Below are 18,306 nucleotides of genomic sequence, written 5' to 3' on the forward strand. Positions count from 1 at the left end.
CATGAGTGTCTGCTGGTTATCCGCAGCATCATGTCCCCTTGTTGGACTCTGTGATGGGTGGGGGTATGGTTGCTGAATATTATTAACTTAACTATGGGTAACACCAATGTTATCACTTCTGATGGGGCCCTGAAAAGGGTCCATACCGAAGTTGCGAATTTTTCATCATGAGATGAAGAATCCAAGAACGATAATTTCAATAAGATATCAAGAGTTACATCTTCTGAATCCTGGCCGAGGTTCTTGGTCATCAGTTCAACTGTTGAAGGAGCCTTGAGCAAACTTTCACCGTTTACCGTTCAGAAGGGGCTTGTATTAGAAAATTAATAAATTAGACTTTGTTGAATTTTAAGATCATCAATATAGAGGAAAGTAAAGTTAAACGTTTTGGCCAGATTCCTTTCTTTTGATTTAACCAGATTAGACAGGAATTCTTATTCATAGGCATAGAGCAACACATCGGCTAGTAGATGAACCTGCCTGTGCCATTTGTTTTTACAATTTCTGCATTGTGTTTCATGATAACTTTATCTATTGCTCGTTTTACATCTCTTGACCATTAAATTATATCTTATGAACATCAATTGTTTCCTTTGTCTTGCAATAGGGGTATTTTTAAGGAATATCCCTTGCAAAAGTTGAATAGTATATTATTTATATAATTATATAAACCGACAGTGTAAAGAGCTGTGGGGAAAATTATAATACAATACAAATATCAAGGTAAGTATACTTTAAAACTTTGTATAGTAATCGAAGTGATTTGATAAGTTTAAAGTTAATTCTGAGTGGAATTTAAAACATTCAAAGACATTTCTGTTGCCATTTCTCGTCGGCTTCAGATGATTACACTCCACCAAAATGTGTTGCACAGTCGGTGTATACGGACAATGTTCACATTGAGGGGGAGGGTTCTTCTTTAAAATAAATGAATGGGTGTCAAAGATGTATGGTCGATGCGGGTATTGCACAAGACTATTTCATCCACCCTGCACCGCCTGTAGGACGACAGAATAAAGCTTGTTTGTGACCGCACTTGCCAAATTAATGTGATAATTGAAATAATACCAGGACTCCCACTCGTACCTTGAAAGACCTATTTAAAAAAAGAAAGAAATTAGAGATAAAGTCCCGATTGCGGCCTCTTAGGCCCATGGCATGGAGGTATTTCAAAATCCCATAGTTCCACGTGGTATCATAAGTTTTCTCGAGGCAGAAAAATACCGATACCAAATACTGGTTAATGATGAAAGCATCCCTACAAAACATTTCAAATTTAACAAGATGATCAACCATGCTACATTTAGGTAGTACTGGACCAAATACCTTCCGGCTGGGTCAAAGTTCGAGGTGCACCTCGAACTTTTGTTAGAAACATTAACACCCGAAGTCCTGTGATTGGTGACAAATGTGTGTTAGTTGTAAAAAAAACCCAACAATTTTCATCTGGGCCAAAAAAATTATGCAATTTTATTCATCAAGTACCACTGTGTCAAGTAGCCTTGTGCTTCAAACATGTATGGGGTACCTGTAAAAAAATACATTTTGTGCCAACTAGGGTAGTCATAGACGCTACTCACTATCTCTGAAATGAGCGGCTTGACACCCACCCCCCCCCCCCCAATTTTTTAATTCACTTTAAGGGGGAGGAGTGGTAGTATTTATATCCGTTGTGTTTATGTTGATTGATATGCTGCAGGTAGGAGTTTTAGCCACATGTGTTACTATTGTCGTCTGTGGGATTTGATTTCGTAGTATACACTCTAAACCTGAATCCACGCGTTAGTAAGCAATGTTTGTGACTCAAGATACCAGTCTACGGTTGATCATTCCATGGTTTTACAAACGAAACTTGTCAAAGTAATAGATCGATAACTGGTAGGATTTGTGGATCCTTATTAGGCTTAGGAATAGGAATGACAATTGCTTTTCTCCAATCAGAAGGAAAGTCACCAGAAATCCACATTTTGTAAAAGATATTTAATAGAACCATTAAGGATGCTTCAGATAAATATTTTAATAGTTGATAGTGTATTTCACCTGTTCCTATTGAAGTATCATGGGATCTCCGAAGAGCGTACTGCAACTCATCCAAAGAGAAGATGAAAAGTTAATAATTACTTTTCAGCTTTATTTTTTTTTTGTGTGTGTGTCTATAGAGGAAAGCTATCTTGATACATTGTTCCATTGCGGTGTGTAGGAGGACCACATTATAGCGCACACTGCCCTCTAGTACAGGCGCCCAAAAGGTACTACAGCTTCCGTACACATTGATACATATGAATGCACACATGAATGTGCATAGAACATTTCAAGCAAATAATTTTATACTGTGTACATAATTATTGCTAACGCATTGAGAGGAAGCTCCCCGTATATAAGACTACGAGCCCCAACTTATTGTTAATACGGGACCCAAAAGAGTGATATATACTTTTTAAGACATTGTCACATACTAAGATGCCGAGAAATATTAGTCATATACATGGCTGTACAAACTGTGAATACATTGTCAAGAAAAATGCAACAAAAGAGTTAAGGAAAAATAACAAAGAACTAAACAGTTAGATCAAAAACTTTATTTTAGTAATCTTCAGTTAAAAAAGACAATAAACATTAATGTATTACATAAAAATAAAATTCACAATGAATTATTAACCATTATTTGTAACAATTAACTCTGTAGTATGTAATGTCAACATCGTATTGATTTTTTGTAAAACAAATCCCTTTTATTGTGTAACCACATAGCATTAGTTGCTTTCGTGTGCTTGTGCTTGAATGTTTCCTTCTATTTTAATGTTTGGGCCGCAAAATCGAACTGGGATACTGATCGGGTGGAAAACAAGGGATTGATGTCCGTAGATGGATACAAACGACTGTGGCACACTTGCTTGATCTATGGAGATGGGAAAGTAGTGACTGCCTGATGGATGAAGAACAAAGCCAGGAAGGTGCGAACTGATGTTGGAATCAGACGCTGGTGGTGCTTGACCTCCAGCTGAATTGACACTGCTGTGCAGGGCGCTTTGATTATAGCTGCCATCGCTGGAACTGGGATAAGGCGTCGATCCATGACTGTAGTTGGACAGCAAAGTCTTCAAATCGCTTCGTCTCGCCGACTCCTGATTCGCCTCTTCTTGGGAACTGCTCGACGATGTGTCACTCTGCTGTAGTTTCGACTGCTCTTGGCAAAAGCGTGTGGTGAATATGTGTTTGAACTTGTAGTTGCTTTGTGCGCAGCCACTAGACGCATTGCCTCCGTCATCATTCGCGTTGCCGTCCTTGTCCGTGTTAAAATAGAACTGCATACCGTCTGTTTGGGATTTCGTCAAAGGCAGACTGATGGATGAAAAGGCTGAATCCATGTTTGTAATGCCACTGTCAGAGCTGATACTTCTGTTCTTCTTTTCTGTCATCTCATTGGCCGAATTTCCATCTGTGGATGATGGTGATGCGTCATAAAAGCCACCGCTGGCCTGTGCAGCTGTGAGTGATGAAGTACTGATATAGCCACTGTCGCTAATGTCTCTGCCAACTGTAAAAAAATATGTTTAAAATGGTGGTTGTGTTTAATTAGCTGTAAGCCACTAGCAATACTCAGTGAATGAAACAGACCATCCATACAGTGCCCATATTCCTCAAAAACATTGATCGTAACTGTTAAGCAGTGTAAAATAGCTTCGACTAAATGTATCCTTAAATTACATATTATATTCCCCGTTTTATTCAATTCTGGCAAATGCAGTGTGTTCCAGGTTATAGGCTTATAAAACGTTTAGAGTCTACACTCAAGACTAATAGAATCGGATACTTTAACCTCACGGCAACGCCATACAAATTACAAACGTGTGACGTCCAGTGGGCTCCCATTGTTAAACAAAAGGAGACACATATACTTATAACTACAATAATGTCATTCAATTATTATAATTTTTATACCAGAATATTTGTTTATTTTTTTTTTTGTTATTATATGGAGGAGCCATAGTAATCATACCATTGTATTCTGAGATAAATGTATCAAGAATAGAATTCTAGAAATCAGAAATGCTTGACTAATGGTGGGATCCAGGTGGAACCCTGATATACAGCTTAGTAAATTCTGGCAACTGGACTGATGAGGATTAATGTTTGCAACTTACGTGTAGGTAGGAACTTCTTGGCGGCTTTGCCGAGATACTCCATCATGCAGACACAGACTTGGTCCGACATGTTGTTGTCCTCGTTCTCGACAAGGAAGCGCATGACCTCGTCCTGGCACTCCTTGAAGCCCATGTAGAACTTGGAGATGCAACACGGTTTGGCATTCTCACCCAGGGGAGTCAGACACATAGGGTCTTGACCTTTCTCAGATTCTAAAATGAGACATTGTACATTATTTCGTGTTAATACTAATTTTTAAAATGTGATATCTGAATTGCTTGTAGTGAGACAGCATGAAACATTGTATTACAGGATACCAAATCACCATTTTGGCGTTTCAAATTTAAACAGTAAATATTTTAATCCTGCAACCACAGTTTCGTTTGACAGAATATGATGACGGATAAAGCAAAGTCATATCCTGCTACTTGCATGGTATGACTTGACGATGTGACGTCACATGCATAGCTTACATTACAAAATCGCTCATTTGACCTTTAGGTCATCGTACAATGTGGTTGAAATAACAGAAATAATAACTTTTCCCCTTAATGTTTATGGTCTGCAGGATAAAGAAAATAACTAGTTAATGACGTCGGATATCTGCTTTATCCTGTTCAGGCTGAATGAGAAATTCCGCTCGGCACAGCCTCGAGGAATTTCCCATTCTTACCTTCACAGGATAGTTATTCTCTGTTAAAGAGACATTGTAAATATTTTAGCACGTGTGTATTAACAACATGAACATGCTGCAATGGACATTTGTTAAACATTTTTGGTTGTAGTTTATAATTATACAATGACTGACAGTTGGAATCAAACATTAGCACGATCTGCAATCACAATGTTAAAAGAGTTCTACACCAGGCCATCTACATCTGGCAGTATCATTTCTTTAAACAAGTAAAAGCCCGGTCTGGAAATCTTGGTCGATTCAAGATTCACACATCAGCCTAATCTTGTTCGACTGGATGCCCTTCTCTTCCATGTAACATTCACCCGGAGAGTGGTGTACACGTGTATGAACGACAGCATTATCACCAAAATGGATATTATATATTGGTACCATATTCAGTTCTCATTTGTATGTTTTATAAATAAATAAATAAATATGTAGATCATAAGACTAAAACAGAGCAGGACAGAGAACAGTTGCTACCCGAGAAACTGTGAGAAAAGCTTAGCAATGATGACCCTGTATTACAGTTCTCTGGTTCTTTCTTACTGGACCTCACCCCTCCCGCTATTTTAGGCTAGTATTGAATGAATGAAATAATTAATGAAAGAATGTTTAACGACACACCAGCACAAAAATACACATCGGCTATCGGGTGTCAAAAATGTAAGTATATGGAGATATTATTTATACAATTATATAAAACACAGTGTAAAGAGCTGTGTGGAAAAGTACAATACAATACAACTATTAAGGTAAGTAGGCCTATATTTTAAAACTTTATAGTTTTTTAAAAACTTTAAAATTAATTCAGGATGGAATTTAAAAGATTCCGAAACATTTTTGTTGCCAAATATATATTTTGTCGTCAGCTTCAGATGATTACACTCCACAAAAATGTGGCGCCAGTCAGTGTACACTGAGAATGTTCACACTGATAAATGAGTGCACCAAATATGTATGGCCTGGCACGGCACAAGGCTACTTCATCCTTCATACACCGCCTGTGTTGAAGACTAAGCGGGAAACACAACAAACTTGGTAGTACAAATTTAGCATGACGACCGTGAATACACGTCAGTCTCATAGTACCAGTAAGTGGTCGTCAGTGGAGTGCGATTTATTATTATTATTATTTTGATCTAAGGAATCATAGGAAAACTTAACTGTTGGTTAATTTTTTTAAACGTTTTATTTTAATGTTTAAATCTGATAATAAAAAAAGTCCCTGTCTAAAACCTATAATTATTCTCTTCAATGGTTAACAGTTTAAAAAAAAAAAAAAAAAGGCAATTATGGGTTTTCAAATATTGGTCCAACAATGCTGGTAGTAGGCAACGGGTGGCTGTATGTATGTTGATCGCCAGTCCCTATGGAGTAGTTTTAAGCCCTTACGACCATCAGAGTAGGTACCGTTCTTTGCCTTATCTGTCTGAAGGTTCTTTATTAACTTGATTGCCATTTCAATTATTTCAGTTTTTTCAACACGTCTCTGACCCTAAAACAATATAATATAAAAATATATATACAACTTGAATACATGTTTATAAAATAATATAAAAATATACACAAAATAATATAAAAAATATATACAATAATGAATTATGAATCTAGGGAAACGTCTACTCTCAGTAATCTATGCTAGGAAAAATATACATGTTGTACAATTGTTTAAGTTCTTATATATTTCGACATTAATAGTAATATGAATTATTTGAAATACTTTAAATAAGTATACATGTATGATATCCGGTAATATCGTACCATTTTCTGTATTAATTTACAATTTAATAATTAATCATAACAGTTTAACATTGAATATATTATGATATAAATTAATATTAGGTATTTGTGTACGTTTCGAAATACGTTACCATTATCCATCTAAAATATTTTTAAGGACGAATATGACAAAGAAATAATTAATAAGAAGATGAACTGTCCTGATTATATAAATACAGTTACGTGATCGATAACGCACCACTGAACACTTACGACACCTCGCAGTTACCTCGAGCACTTCTTGAATTCTCCATTCTTTTTCACGAAGTATTCGTTTGTCAGTATATATTTCTGTTTTCGCATGTCGCAATATTACTAAAACAACTTGATTCCGTGTGTCACTGTTATAGAATAACAATTTTTTTACCCGTTTTGATACACTGCGAATGTTCATTAATATTAAGGTGACCTTTGTAAAATACCGTTTATTACCAAAACCCTCAAATCAAAACGGCATATATCAATCAGTTATAACTTACTTCACCACTTCTTGCACAATGTAGATGACTTTGATATGGTGTTTAACACATGGAAATAAACGCATAACGTTTTAGACATTATTTATTTTCGTTAAATGGGTGGGATAAAAATTATCATTTATTAATATGCAATACGTGATATACGGCTATTCAACCTTCGATTATATAATCTGGTTATGTACAGCAAATTATGTACCCTTTTCAAATCTGATTCTTTACCTCAAATATTTACATTATGGAATCCAGACTACATATATGGTGATCACTGAAAAATAACTGATCGAATTATAGTTTTGTTTTATGAGTTGTGACTTCCGCATAGAATATTTTCATTAACAATAATGGAAACAGGCCAGGAAACTCCAACTTCACTTCGATGAAATTATTATTTTTTAAAAATATTCTGATATTAATACTTTGCGTATCATTCGGAAAGGTTTCTCTTAAACACACTGCAATCCGATGTTATGTTTGAATTATGGTATTTCATAAAAATGGTTGTAGCTACACGGCCGTTTCACTGGATAAATGCATTAGTTATCATGGGAAGGATGACTGCTATTATCGGTTTTGGTTTGCATTTTCAGGTTCAATAAAACTATCTAAAGTTTCATACGGAAAAAAAAGTCCTGACTAAACGTATTACATATTTTGTTTTCCAATCTTCAACTAGTAATGTTTTCTTTTGTTTTAAAAAAAAGTATTTTCCTGTCTCAGTAGTAGGGCCTGATTCTCTATCACTCAACCTACTTGACGAATTCTCAGAAACCGAGGATATTTTAGTATCATTTGCTTTTGTGTCTGCTGTGCTTCAGTTCCTTTTTGTATGTTTCTCAGTTTTCTCAACATCGCAGATTATTATTATTATTATTATCATCATCCCACATAAATGTTCTTAACATCGCTGTCAGGCTGCTCTTCGCTAAATCACTTCTGGGGGAGAACTTGTCTGGAGCATCATTAGACGTCCTTGTCGAATCAGAATTTAGAGTACCCGCTGTTGTCCTAGATTCATAAAAGAGGGTGTTCTTATCTTGAACTTGCTGAACCCTCTTTGCATTTGTTAAAACGAATTCAGCCGAGTGGGAACATGTCTCCCCTTGCTTTATAACAGTATCGAACATTATAAAGGTCCGTCTGTGGTATACCATTTTGTTTTACCCCACAAACATTTTGGCATTTGAACATTCACTTAAGGAAATTGGAATATATGGCTCAATAAATATGTTGAAGTAGCCAGTCTTAGTGGATAATGGAAAGAATGACTGAACGTCTGCTGTCACTAGGTGCCAACAGCAGGAAACCCCTACTGTTAAATGAATGAATGAATGAATGAATGAATGTTTGACAACACCCCAGCATGACAAATACATCGGCTATTGGGTGTCAAAGAATGGTAAATGACAACTGTCAAACAAGTGACGGAAAACCCATACATCTGATTATGACCCATTTGAGAAACATTCAAAAGGTAAACAAATAGTTAATATAAAGGTTTAATGATACTAACCCTAGTTACCAGACAATGAAATATATTTTCCGTTGTTAAAGATTGGGGTTTTTTAATATATATTTTTTTAATCTTTACATTCGTCAACTTCTTGTTTAAATTGTCAATGTTTGCAAAATCCGATTTGGTAATGGCTGCCATGGTGTTTATTTGCTCTAAATACATTTTACGTAAAATATAAAAAAAACGTATGTCCCTCAGAAATTAGAGTCAGTGTCTTATTAAAAATAAAATAAAGTATGCATTCATTCAATTAATCATTCATTTCAGTTCATTTTCGTGCTTATATCTAGTTAAGGTTCAAGCACGCTGTCCTGAGCAAACACCACAGCTATCTGGGCTGTCTGTCTACGACAGTGGGTTCTTAGTGGTTAGTATGTCTTTTGGCCAAACTATATAAATCCTATAAACAGTTTTCTTTATTAAAGTAAAACAAAAATCAAAACATGAAGTGCATGATTGTTCAAACTTTATGTTCTCAAGAGAATTTTGTTTAATATTGTTGATTTACCATTCATCATATCACGCACTTTTGTAATAATTCCACAAATGCTACACAGACCACTTAAGGGCCATTTCAGTTCAACTGATGTTCGTGGTTATATCGAATTACGGTTTAGGTACGCGGTCCTTGACACACTCACCTCAGCTACCTGGGCTGTCGGTCCAGGACAGTGTGTTAGTTGGTTAGTGGTTGTGAGTGAGAAGAGGGTGTAGTGGTCTTACACCTACCCACTGAGTTGTTAAAACTCACTCGCTCTGGGTGGGAGCATGCACCGGGCTGCGAACCCTGTACCTACCAGTCTTGTGTCCGATGGATTAACCATGACACCGGTTTAAGGAACAAAGAATGTTTTATATGCACATTCACTTACAAAAACACTGCTAAATATTGAATTACTCACCATGGTGTATTTTAAAAATAATAGACAATTCTTACGCTTCTTAAGACCTACATTAGACGAATCTGTTCGTCAAAAATGTTACCTGTTTTAAGTAGTCACTAGGCATGAGTTTGCTCAGGTCCACCAAGTAGTTGTTCATTCGATCTCTCCTGCGTTTTTCAATAATCCGATGTGATGTTTGATTCTGTAACGACAAAAATATCAACACGTGACTTCAAATAATAAATTAGAGAATTAGTGAAAACAAATTAAAACGTAATTATAGATTTATATATTAAATATAGATAATACATTAAATCATTGTTAACAGGCACGGCAGATCAGAGGGTTGGGCGGGGGTGGGGCTCTAGCCCCTAAATAAATCTGAATCGAAAATATTGGTAGTAAATCTTAAGGCAGAGATGAATTTTACTTGTAGAATGCAGGAAATTGCATTTTAGAACATCTAGTTTTCAGAATTTACAGGAGAACATACCCCCGAACCCCAAGAAACTTTGCTTTGCACTCTCAATCTCACTCATACACCCCTCAAATGTCTACTTGCTTCCGTCGTGCCTGGTTTGTATTATTTTTATTCAATTATTACCTTAAGTGTCTTTTGATCCTTTACGGGTGCAAGTTCTTCATCACAAATGGAAACGTTCACGTCCTTGTAATATACAACAAAATGTAATATTTGTTCTGCCGGATAAATGGCCATACCTGTATATAGAATTTTAAAAATTATATTCTCAGTGAAACATCGTACAAATAATGTTGTTATACTGGGAGGTATGGATGGATGTTTAATGACTCCACACCAATGATTGTGTATGAAGAGTTGTTGTTTCAAATAAAAGCCATTAAAGGGACATCCCTGAGTTTGCTGCATTGCAAGATGTTTCAGACTAATAAAACATTTCTAAGATTAAACTTACATATTGTTTAGGAATATCAGTGTCTGTATATTCAATGTGTTTCTGGTCGTCTTAATATTTGTAAGAAGCTCAAACTGGTTCGAAAGTAGTAGAAAACAGAAAACTAGGTCACCCCAATGTAATGGAAAACGAAACTATTTAATATTTATTTGTTTGGGTTGTTTTTAAAAAAATAATTATTTTATATTTACAGATTTATATTACTAATGTTAGTGAAAGTTACTTTTTAAAAACAATGTTCTAATTTACTTCCTTCTGAACTAATATGTGACCTATAGGTGTAACTTTCTTCAGCCATTCAGCAATCGTTAAAATTTAGGTCAGACACGCCCGTGGTCCAACTATGGGATCTACCACGGGTAAAATCAAAGGGACGGACACTAACGCGTGGTACAATTTTGAATATTATCTCTAGTCCGTTTCATCATTCTTTAAAAACAAAAATTGTAAATAATTTTAGTTTGGTTTGACGTAGGAAGAAAAGTAAGTGTTTTGGAAATAAGAAAAAAGAAGGAAAAAATGTTTGTGTGTAATTTACAAATTAATCGGCTCAGAAACAGATAACTTGTAAATTTCATAGTGTAAAACAAGGCGTTTGCTGTGGAACGGACTATAGTTATACTATTTAATTTTATCAATAAAATATCCCGAATGAAATTGTGAAATCCTGAGACTCACAACAATCTTTCGAAAGCCAACAGAAAAAATGGCGTGCACATATTTGTTTTAAATTATTATTTCCTTGACAGATAAATATTAAGACACTTCTACAACCAAAGGAGCCATTCTATATAAATGAGATTAAATTGTAAATTGCATAGACTTGATACATGTATGATTGACAGTACATTTTGTTTTACAAGACATTGTCTAACCTAAAGTACTCACCCATATCCTCGATAATCATTATCATCGCGTTTGAAATTGTTCGGCCCGGTAGGGGACATGTATTGCTTTATCAGTACTCTCTAAATGCTAGTATAATTTAACGATTATGATATATTAACAACTTTGTCAACTAATGCTCAAAATATCACACAAATGTTGAAAGTCACGGACCTTAAGGATGCAGTTTAATATATTTTCAGATTTATACAGCTTTTATAAGAATTAAATTTCACATTATTTATAATTTATTTAAATTATCAATTCTGGCCAATCCAACTGTGCTGTTCCTCGTGATCGTGGTACAGGGATGACAACATTCTCATGAGTGGCGAATACAGCACACATTCTGTTATTCTTATCAATTTTAAAATAAGTTCCATAAGCATCTGCGATGTTTTGAATTATGTTTTTTTTTTCGTTTTGTGCAATATTGGTTTGTGTACCAGTTCCATTCACAGTTTCCTTGGTCTCACCACACGTGGGTTTTTTTAGTTTTTTAATTTCGAAGATTTTATATTTGGCATGTTTGTTGATCGTTCGCAGCTATTCACTTTCACATCAGTTTTGTTTGTTTGTTTGTTGTTGTCTTAATAAGGTTATTTTTACATTCAGAGAACGCTGACCATCTCAAACTTTTCAGTTTTATGTGCTGCTATTCTGTGACCGCTTAGGTGAAGTATAAAACATGCACATATAACACATCGCCATATTTGGGGTTGTGACGGAACATGCTGTTATTTTTTCGCCTGTGGCGATGTTAATTCTTTTAGAGGGCTGTGTGCAGCTTGGTTACGTAATACCTCCGCGCGACCGGGGTATTTCTAGCGAACTGGCGACGGCCTGTCTGGCCACGTTAGAAAATATACCGTCTCAGGGAGTTGTGGAAATATCACATGATAGGTGAGGTACCGCGTTGTGCCCCCAGGCGATATTCGCTGTCTCTGAGATTTTTGAATAAATAGATAGGATTTTAGAGATATAAGGAGAAACATTGGAAGGCTCCCGGGGAACGTTGTCTGACTGGACTGGTAAATATATTTTTCTGCTCTGTTGTATAACCTTGATGTGATTGATGTGACTTTAAATATTTTAATACTGTATTATACCAATATTCTTTAGACAGTGTCTCCGGTAATCTGACGAAGTAAATTGTAGGCTTCTGTTCTAATATTTTTATACGAGTATTTGGTAAGATAAAGCTTAGCTGGTCATCCTAGAGGACCTAGGTAAACTGTAGGTTATTATCTTTATTGTGATATGTACCAGTATTAATTCTGTATTACAAGGTTACTGAATGAGTATTTAAGGGTTAATTAAAAATTAACCAGTTAGGAATAGAGTTGTAATTCCTTTAGTAATTAAGTTCCCCTGGCAGCGTTTCTCAATTATCACACGTGTGTGTGTGTATCACGGTGAAGGGATTAGAATATTGTGTAAACTAGACACCTAGTGATTAACTAATTAAGTGATTAGCTCTGGGTTGTTATTATATTGTTGTTGTTAATTAACTACTACGGCAAATACATTTGTCAGCGTAGTGTTAATACAGATTCCAAAGTGTATTGTGTGTTGTTGTGTTTTCTAGTGAACTAAACGTGCTATATATATATATATATATATTTATATAAGATCTTATCTCTAATTATACCTAGAGCCGAGCCACTCGGGTATAGACTGCCCGATACAGAGAGATCGAATAGATATACAGTTAGCAGAGATATTTGGATAATCGTGTTTTATTCAGTTACGGGTATTATAGGATCCCCGTGACAGGAATAAAAATTGGGGTGCTCGTCCTGGATCTGAAACGGGAGATGCATATTTGAAAAGTATGGTTTGTAAATGGGGGCTTTATAATTTTTTTTTACAAATTCACTAGAAGTAGCAACGTTGTTCACTAGGAAAAAAAACCCAGTGCGTCATATATAAACATGGATAAGAATTTGCTGGATACGCTCAGTGTAGTGGAGTTAAAGCGTGCGCGTAAGGCCGAATTAGTTGAAATCGCGAGTGAGCGGGAAATTGATTTAACATCAGCTAAAACATTAGCAGATATAAGGACAATTATTATCCATGATGTTTTTGGTGATAGCCCTGTTATGGAAGAAAGTGAGATTGTTCCAGAGATAGAGATAAATGAGATGAGTATGGAACAACAGTTAGCTTTTAAAAAGCTTGAGTACGAAAGAGAAGAACATGCATTAGAGAGAGAAAGAGAAGAGAGGGATAGAGAAAAAGAAGAGAGAGAGAGAGAAGGGGTAGAGAGAAAGAGAAGAGAGAAAGAGAAGAGAGGGGTAGAGAAAAAAAAGAAGAGAGAGATAGGGATAGAGAATTCCAGTTAGCAAAATTAAAAGTGGAACATGAGTTAAAGTTGAATACTGAAGAAGTTAGACGAGAGGCAGGAAATGGGTTTAACATGTCGGAGGCTTATAGATCAGTGCCTGTATTTGACGACCAGGAGGTAGATATGTTCTTCCAACCTTTTGAATGGACCGCTAAGCAGCTAAATTGGCCGCAGTCTAAGTGGACATTGTTAGCCGTGTCTAAGTTTAAGGGGAAGGCTAGCGTAGCTTATAATTCAATGAGTGATGAGCGAGCAAGTCAGTACGACCTAGTTAAGTCTGCAGTGTTGAGGGCTTATGAGTTGCGACCTGAGGATTATCGTTTACGGTATAGCGAGTTGAGAAAAATGCAGGGTCAGTCTTATAGTGAGTTCGTGGCTAAGAAAGCAGGGATGTTTGATAAATGGGTGGTTTCTCATCAGGTAGGGTCATATACCGAGTTACGGGAATTGTTGATCTTACAGGACATTAAAAATGGATTACCAGTTAGCTAACGTATTCATTCAGAGGATAGTGATATCGAAAAAATAGAGGAGGCAGGCATAGCGGCAGATGATTACGTGTTAATACACAAAGCTCAGGCAGTACAGGGTAGCTCTATACAACAGGGTGACAAGAAGAAATTTCAGCCAGGTTTTTCCCGGGAAAGTAATTATCGGGGAGAGTCATCTAGTTGGTCAGCTAGTCAGGCAAGTAATGCACCTGGTAGCAAATTAAGGATAAACATGCATTATCAGCCAATGCACGAACTTTTCGTCCACATTGCAGTTACTGTAAAAAGGATAACCATCTTGTCGGGGACTGTTTTAAAAGGAAACGCGATAATGCGCAAGTGGTCGGTTTAGTGAGGTCAGCTCCGTTAGCGAGAGAGTTAATGGTTAGTCCCATGGCAGAGAAAGTAAACCCGTATGTGTCCACTGGTATGGTTTGTGATGTAGAAGAAGAGTTGAGTCCTAAGGCTATATCAATCTATCGAGATACAGGGTGTAGCCAGTCTCTTATAACGTCAGGTTGTTTAGCTGGTATAGAGAATTCAGATACAGGACGTAGTTTGGCCTTAACCTCGGTTACTGGGGAAAATATGGTTGTCCGGTTACATACAAACCTATCCCGAATTACCCCTATGCTATTGGATGATGATTATATTCTAGGTAAAACTTCATTGAAGGTTTTACCACAGAAGTAAAACCTAGTCACAGGTTTTACCACAGAAGTAAAACCTCCAACGCAGGTTTTACCACAGAAGTAAAACCTCGACCACAGGTTTTACCACAGAAGTAAAACCTCCAAGTCCCGTAGTCACAGGTTTTACCCTTTAAACTAGAGTATAAAATGAAAACATTACCCAGTTTTAACTTGAAAATAAATAATCAAGCAAACACGTTTTAACTATTTATTTTAATGGAAATTAAAAATGACAGTATAATGTTTGGATTCTGTGTCAGAATGATCCATGTGCCTGTGGAGTTGTCTCTGTAGATGCCGGTGTGACATGTGGAACTATCTCTGTAGCTGCCGGTGGGACCTGTGGAGGTGTCTTTGTAACTGCCGGTGGAACTTGTGGATTTGTGTCTGTAGCTGCCGGTGGGACCTGTGGAGGTGTCTTTGTAGCTGCCGGTGGAACTTGTGGATTTGTCTCTGTAGCTGCCGGTGGGACCTGTGCACGGATCTGTGAGGCCGACTTTGGCTGCAGGACCGTATGCATGTTCTTTGTGTCAACATACAAAAAGTCAGACACCTCTGCCTTTTGTCGGTCTGAAGGACGTTTATATGTGCGAACAGCATCACTGCGATGACCTGAAATTATAGAATTATAACATACTTATAGGCAAACAATATGTTTGAATTTTTTTTTTTTTTTTTTTTTAAATCAAAATATATCAACAGTACACTTCAACCCTACCGCGAGCTTTAATCACTGACATTCAGTGCAAAGAATTCCAAAGATAATATATATACCAGTTTGTTCACAAATGAGTTGTTCATCGATGTTCGCCTGAAACAGCCGTGTTGCTGATGTGGCCCTCAACGAGTGGTTGGTCTTCCTTCCAGTTATCCCTGCTGCTTCACAAAGTCTCTTTACTGTCGCCTGCAGTGTGTTGTGACCCACGGGAATGGATGAAAACCATGCATCTTTTTTCACATTTTTCAGTGGAGTGAAGTAAAATGCGTCACATTTCTGTGCAACAGTCTGACTAAAATTAAATTGTAGTAATTCTTTCATTAATATTAACATTTATAAAATGTGTTATCCTTTGAAAATGTACAAAATCGAATTTTGTGCAGATAACCTTTACTAATTTAGTCAAGAATCAAACATTTTGTTTACTTAAAACAAACAAAAATAAACCAAAGCACCAATCGTAAAGTACCAAGACAATGTATAAAGTGTGCCACTCATTCAAATTATCAAGTGTTTTTCTTTTTCTTTGTTTTTAACTTACACCTGCAAATGGGTGAGCTTCATTAAGTTTCTCCGCTATTAATTTTAAGTGAAATTAAACGTACCAGTATTTCTTGTATTTGGTAAACAGTCTAACGTAGCATCTTGATGGATTCGATGGGTTGTCATAGGCTCGAACCTCCTTGGGTAGTACTTTCCGGTGCTTTATACCTCCCTGGTTGCTTTTTGATGCATCCTCCTTGTATAGCAAATACGACCGACCACATGTGTCCACAAAGGGTCCACTTATCTGGGGATTCTTTAAAAGACGTAATTGGCGATGCTCGCTTCTCCCTCGGAGTGAAAAGTGCAGTCCTGTCAAACAAAACGTTCATCTCGATAGATATATATAAAGTGGCATATTCTGACTATAACCCAACCGACAGATTGTTTTTAAATTAATTTATTTTTTAACCAGCGGTGTGTGTGTGTGTGTGTGTGTGGGGGGGGGGGGGGGGTCCGCAACAAGCGGTTGTGGGGTGTTGACAACTACTTGTACATTAGAACAAATCGGGGGGGGGGGGGGGGACGAAAATGGAAAAAAAATAAATTCAGGGAGTAAAGGGGGGGTGAAAAGCCTCATAGACCATCTGGATCCGCGCCTAACAATACTGTTTGAATTAAAAACAAAACAAAACACACACAGAAACAATACCACCACACCCCCAACAGTACACATACACAATGTTACTAGCATCCTTACTTACCTGTCAAGTAAAGGATCGTGTCCAGCAGTTGTTGGGGGGTGTTATCTCCTAGAAGACCCTTATCCCAAAGCATGTTTTCTTCACTTTCGCTTATAACTTCTGTTCTTTTTCTTGTTGACACACCCAGTCCTGCCGCCGACCGCTTCTTCATCACCGCATCCAGGGCCGCTCTAGCTTCTTTAAAAGCGGCGTCTTCAAACAGGTTGGAATCAGAATTTCGACATTTCAAATAAGATTGTATAGTCCCGAACAAACCATACAAAGTGACTGCAGGATAGTCCGATCCATCTTGTTTGTTAAGTTCGAAGATAAAATATTTCAAAGCAATATTTAAATTCTTTGGAGTCATTGTGACGATGTCTCCAGTCAGGCACTCCCGTGGAATTTATAAATTGTCTGTAATGGACCTGTTACTACGTTCATCCTGCCATCTTTTAAATACGGTTAGAACCCAATCATACTTGTACCTCGTGGACTTCGAAATACGTGTATCCAACTTTTCATTCAGTTCAGACTCCGTTAAAGGTTTTTTGAATCGAAAATGAAAAACATCATCTTCACCGTCTTTGCAGACTTCGTCAAGTGCTTGGCTTAACAATAAGTCATCTGCATCATGTAAATGTTGCAGACTCTCAGATGAATCCAGCGCTTGACTCAAAACTAAATCTTCGCTTGGGTCCATGACAGTCCACTGCATTTGCGAATATGACCACGCGGTGTACCGCACGAGAAATTCCAGTGATAGTCACGTGACTTCTCTCGACACATGTGGGCTGACCCAACTCGTGCACGTGCATAGGTGAATTCAATGAAACTGTCGACTGTTCTATTTTTTCGACGAGGGAAAGATTGTTGGGGTTTTTTTTTCCAAATAAAAATTGCTTTATCATAAAACGCAGAATAAACAACACTTATTAACGATTTGTATGTTGGATAACGCACTTCTCCTTGGTTATGGTTGGGATAGTAAAACCCGAGGGAAGAAAGGTTTGTGAAAGTAAGACTTCGGGGTCTTACTTTCACAAACCTTTCTTCCCTCGGGTTTTACTATCCCAACCATAACCTCGGAGGCGTGCGTTATCCTATACATAACGTTTTCTTGTGTTCGAAGTTTGTGACGGGACCAGTCACTATGGGTGTTGTAAAGGACTTGCTTTTGAAAACATAGGAGTTTTGTTGGGTAACGATTTGACTAGTCAGTGTTGCCAGCCGCAAGGTGACCAGTTGTTAATTGAAGACAGCCCTTTACCCATAGAAGAGTGTGAGGTTGATGAGATTAGATATCCTGCGTGTGTAATGACTAGGGCTATGGCCAGAAGGGTAGCACGAGACCCAGAGGGAATTTTTTTTTGTCTGATACGAGTGTGAGCCACATGAAATTGGAGTGGATGAGGTTATCAGTAAAATGGTACATAAGTCAACCGAGGAACTAAATGTGGTGGAACCTGTTGACCTCCCGCAGAGGGTAAATGAACCAGTTGTGTTTGATAGAGGGGACTTACCTTGTAATA

The 18,306-nt window shown here is 37.1% G+C and overlaps 2 protein-coding genes across 2 annotated transcripts; both read right to left on the bottom strand.

Annotated features, from left to right (window-relative positions):
• Positions 1-2,753: 2,753 nt before the first annotated feature.
• On the bottom strand, positions 2,754-11,328 carry LOC121367254 (hairy/enhancer-of-split related with YRPW motif protein-like). The gene is made up of 6 exons (XM_041491368.1): positions 11,304-11,328; positions 10,085-10,200; positions 9,581-9,682; positions 6,218-6,320; positions 4,146-4,358; positions 2,754-3,538 (listed from the first exon to the last, which is right to left on the bottom strand). Exons 1-6 carry the CDS (start codon positions 11,326-11,328, stop codon positions 2,754-2,756), a joined length of 1,344 nt encoding a protein of 447 aa, XP_041347302.1.
• A 3,758-nt stretch (positions 11,329-15,086) lies between these two features.
• LOC121367262 (zinc finger MYM-type protein 2-like) lies at positions 15,087-17,144 on the bottom strand. The gene is made up of 4 exons (XM_041491380.1): positions 16,796-17,144; positions 16,154-16,403; positions 15,605-15,840; positions 15,087-15,442 (listed from the first exon to the last, which is right to left on the bottom strand). The coding sequence occupies exons 1-4, from the start codon at positions 17,142-17,144 to the stop codon at positions 15,087-15,089; spliced, it is 1,191 nt and encodes a 396-aa protein (XP_041347314.1).
• Positions 17,145-18,306: the final 1,162 nt, after the last annotated feature.

The sequence above is a fragment of the Gigantopelta aegis genome, chromosome 3 (genome assembly GCF_016097555.1).
Source record: "Gigantopelta aegis isolate Gae_Host chromosome 3, Gae_host_genome, whole genome shotgun sequence".
Lineage (NCBI taxonomy): Eukaryota > Metazoa > Mollusca > Gastropoda > Neomphalida > Peltospiridae > Gigantopelta > Gigantopelta aegis.

Excerpts from the sequence above, each read along its gene's own strand:
- LOC121367254 (XM_041491368.1), bottom strand. The coding sequence starts at position 11,328 with ATGATAATGATTATCGAGGATATGG. Across the intron at positions 6,321-9,580 it reads CTAGTGACTACTTAAAACAG|GGTCAGAGACGTGTTGAAAA; the intron begins GTAACATTTTTG and ends ATATTGTTTTAG. Across the intron at positions 4,359-6,217 it reads CGGTACCTACTCTGATGGTC|AATCTGAGAAAGGTCAAGAC; the intron begins GTAAGGGCTTAA and ends GTCTCATTTTAG.
- LOC121367262 (XM_041491380.1), bottom strand. The coding sequence starts at position 17,144 with ATGACTCCAAAGAATTTAAATATTGCTTTGAAATATTTTATCTTCGAA. Across the intron at positions 15,841-16,153 it reads ACCAAATACAAGAAATACTG|TCAGACTGTTGCACAGAAAT; the intron begins GTACGTTTAATT and ends ATTTAATTTTAG. Across the intron at positions 15,443-15,604 it reads ACTCATTTGTGAACAAACTG|GTCATCGCAGTGATGCTGTT; the intron begins GTATATATATTA and ends CTATAATTTCAG.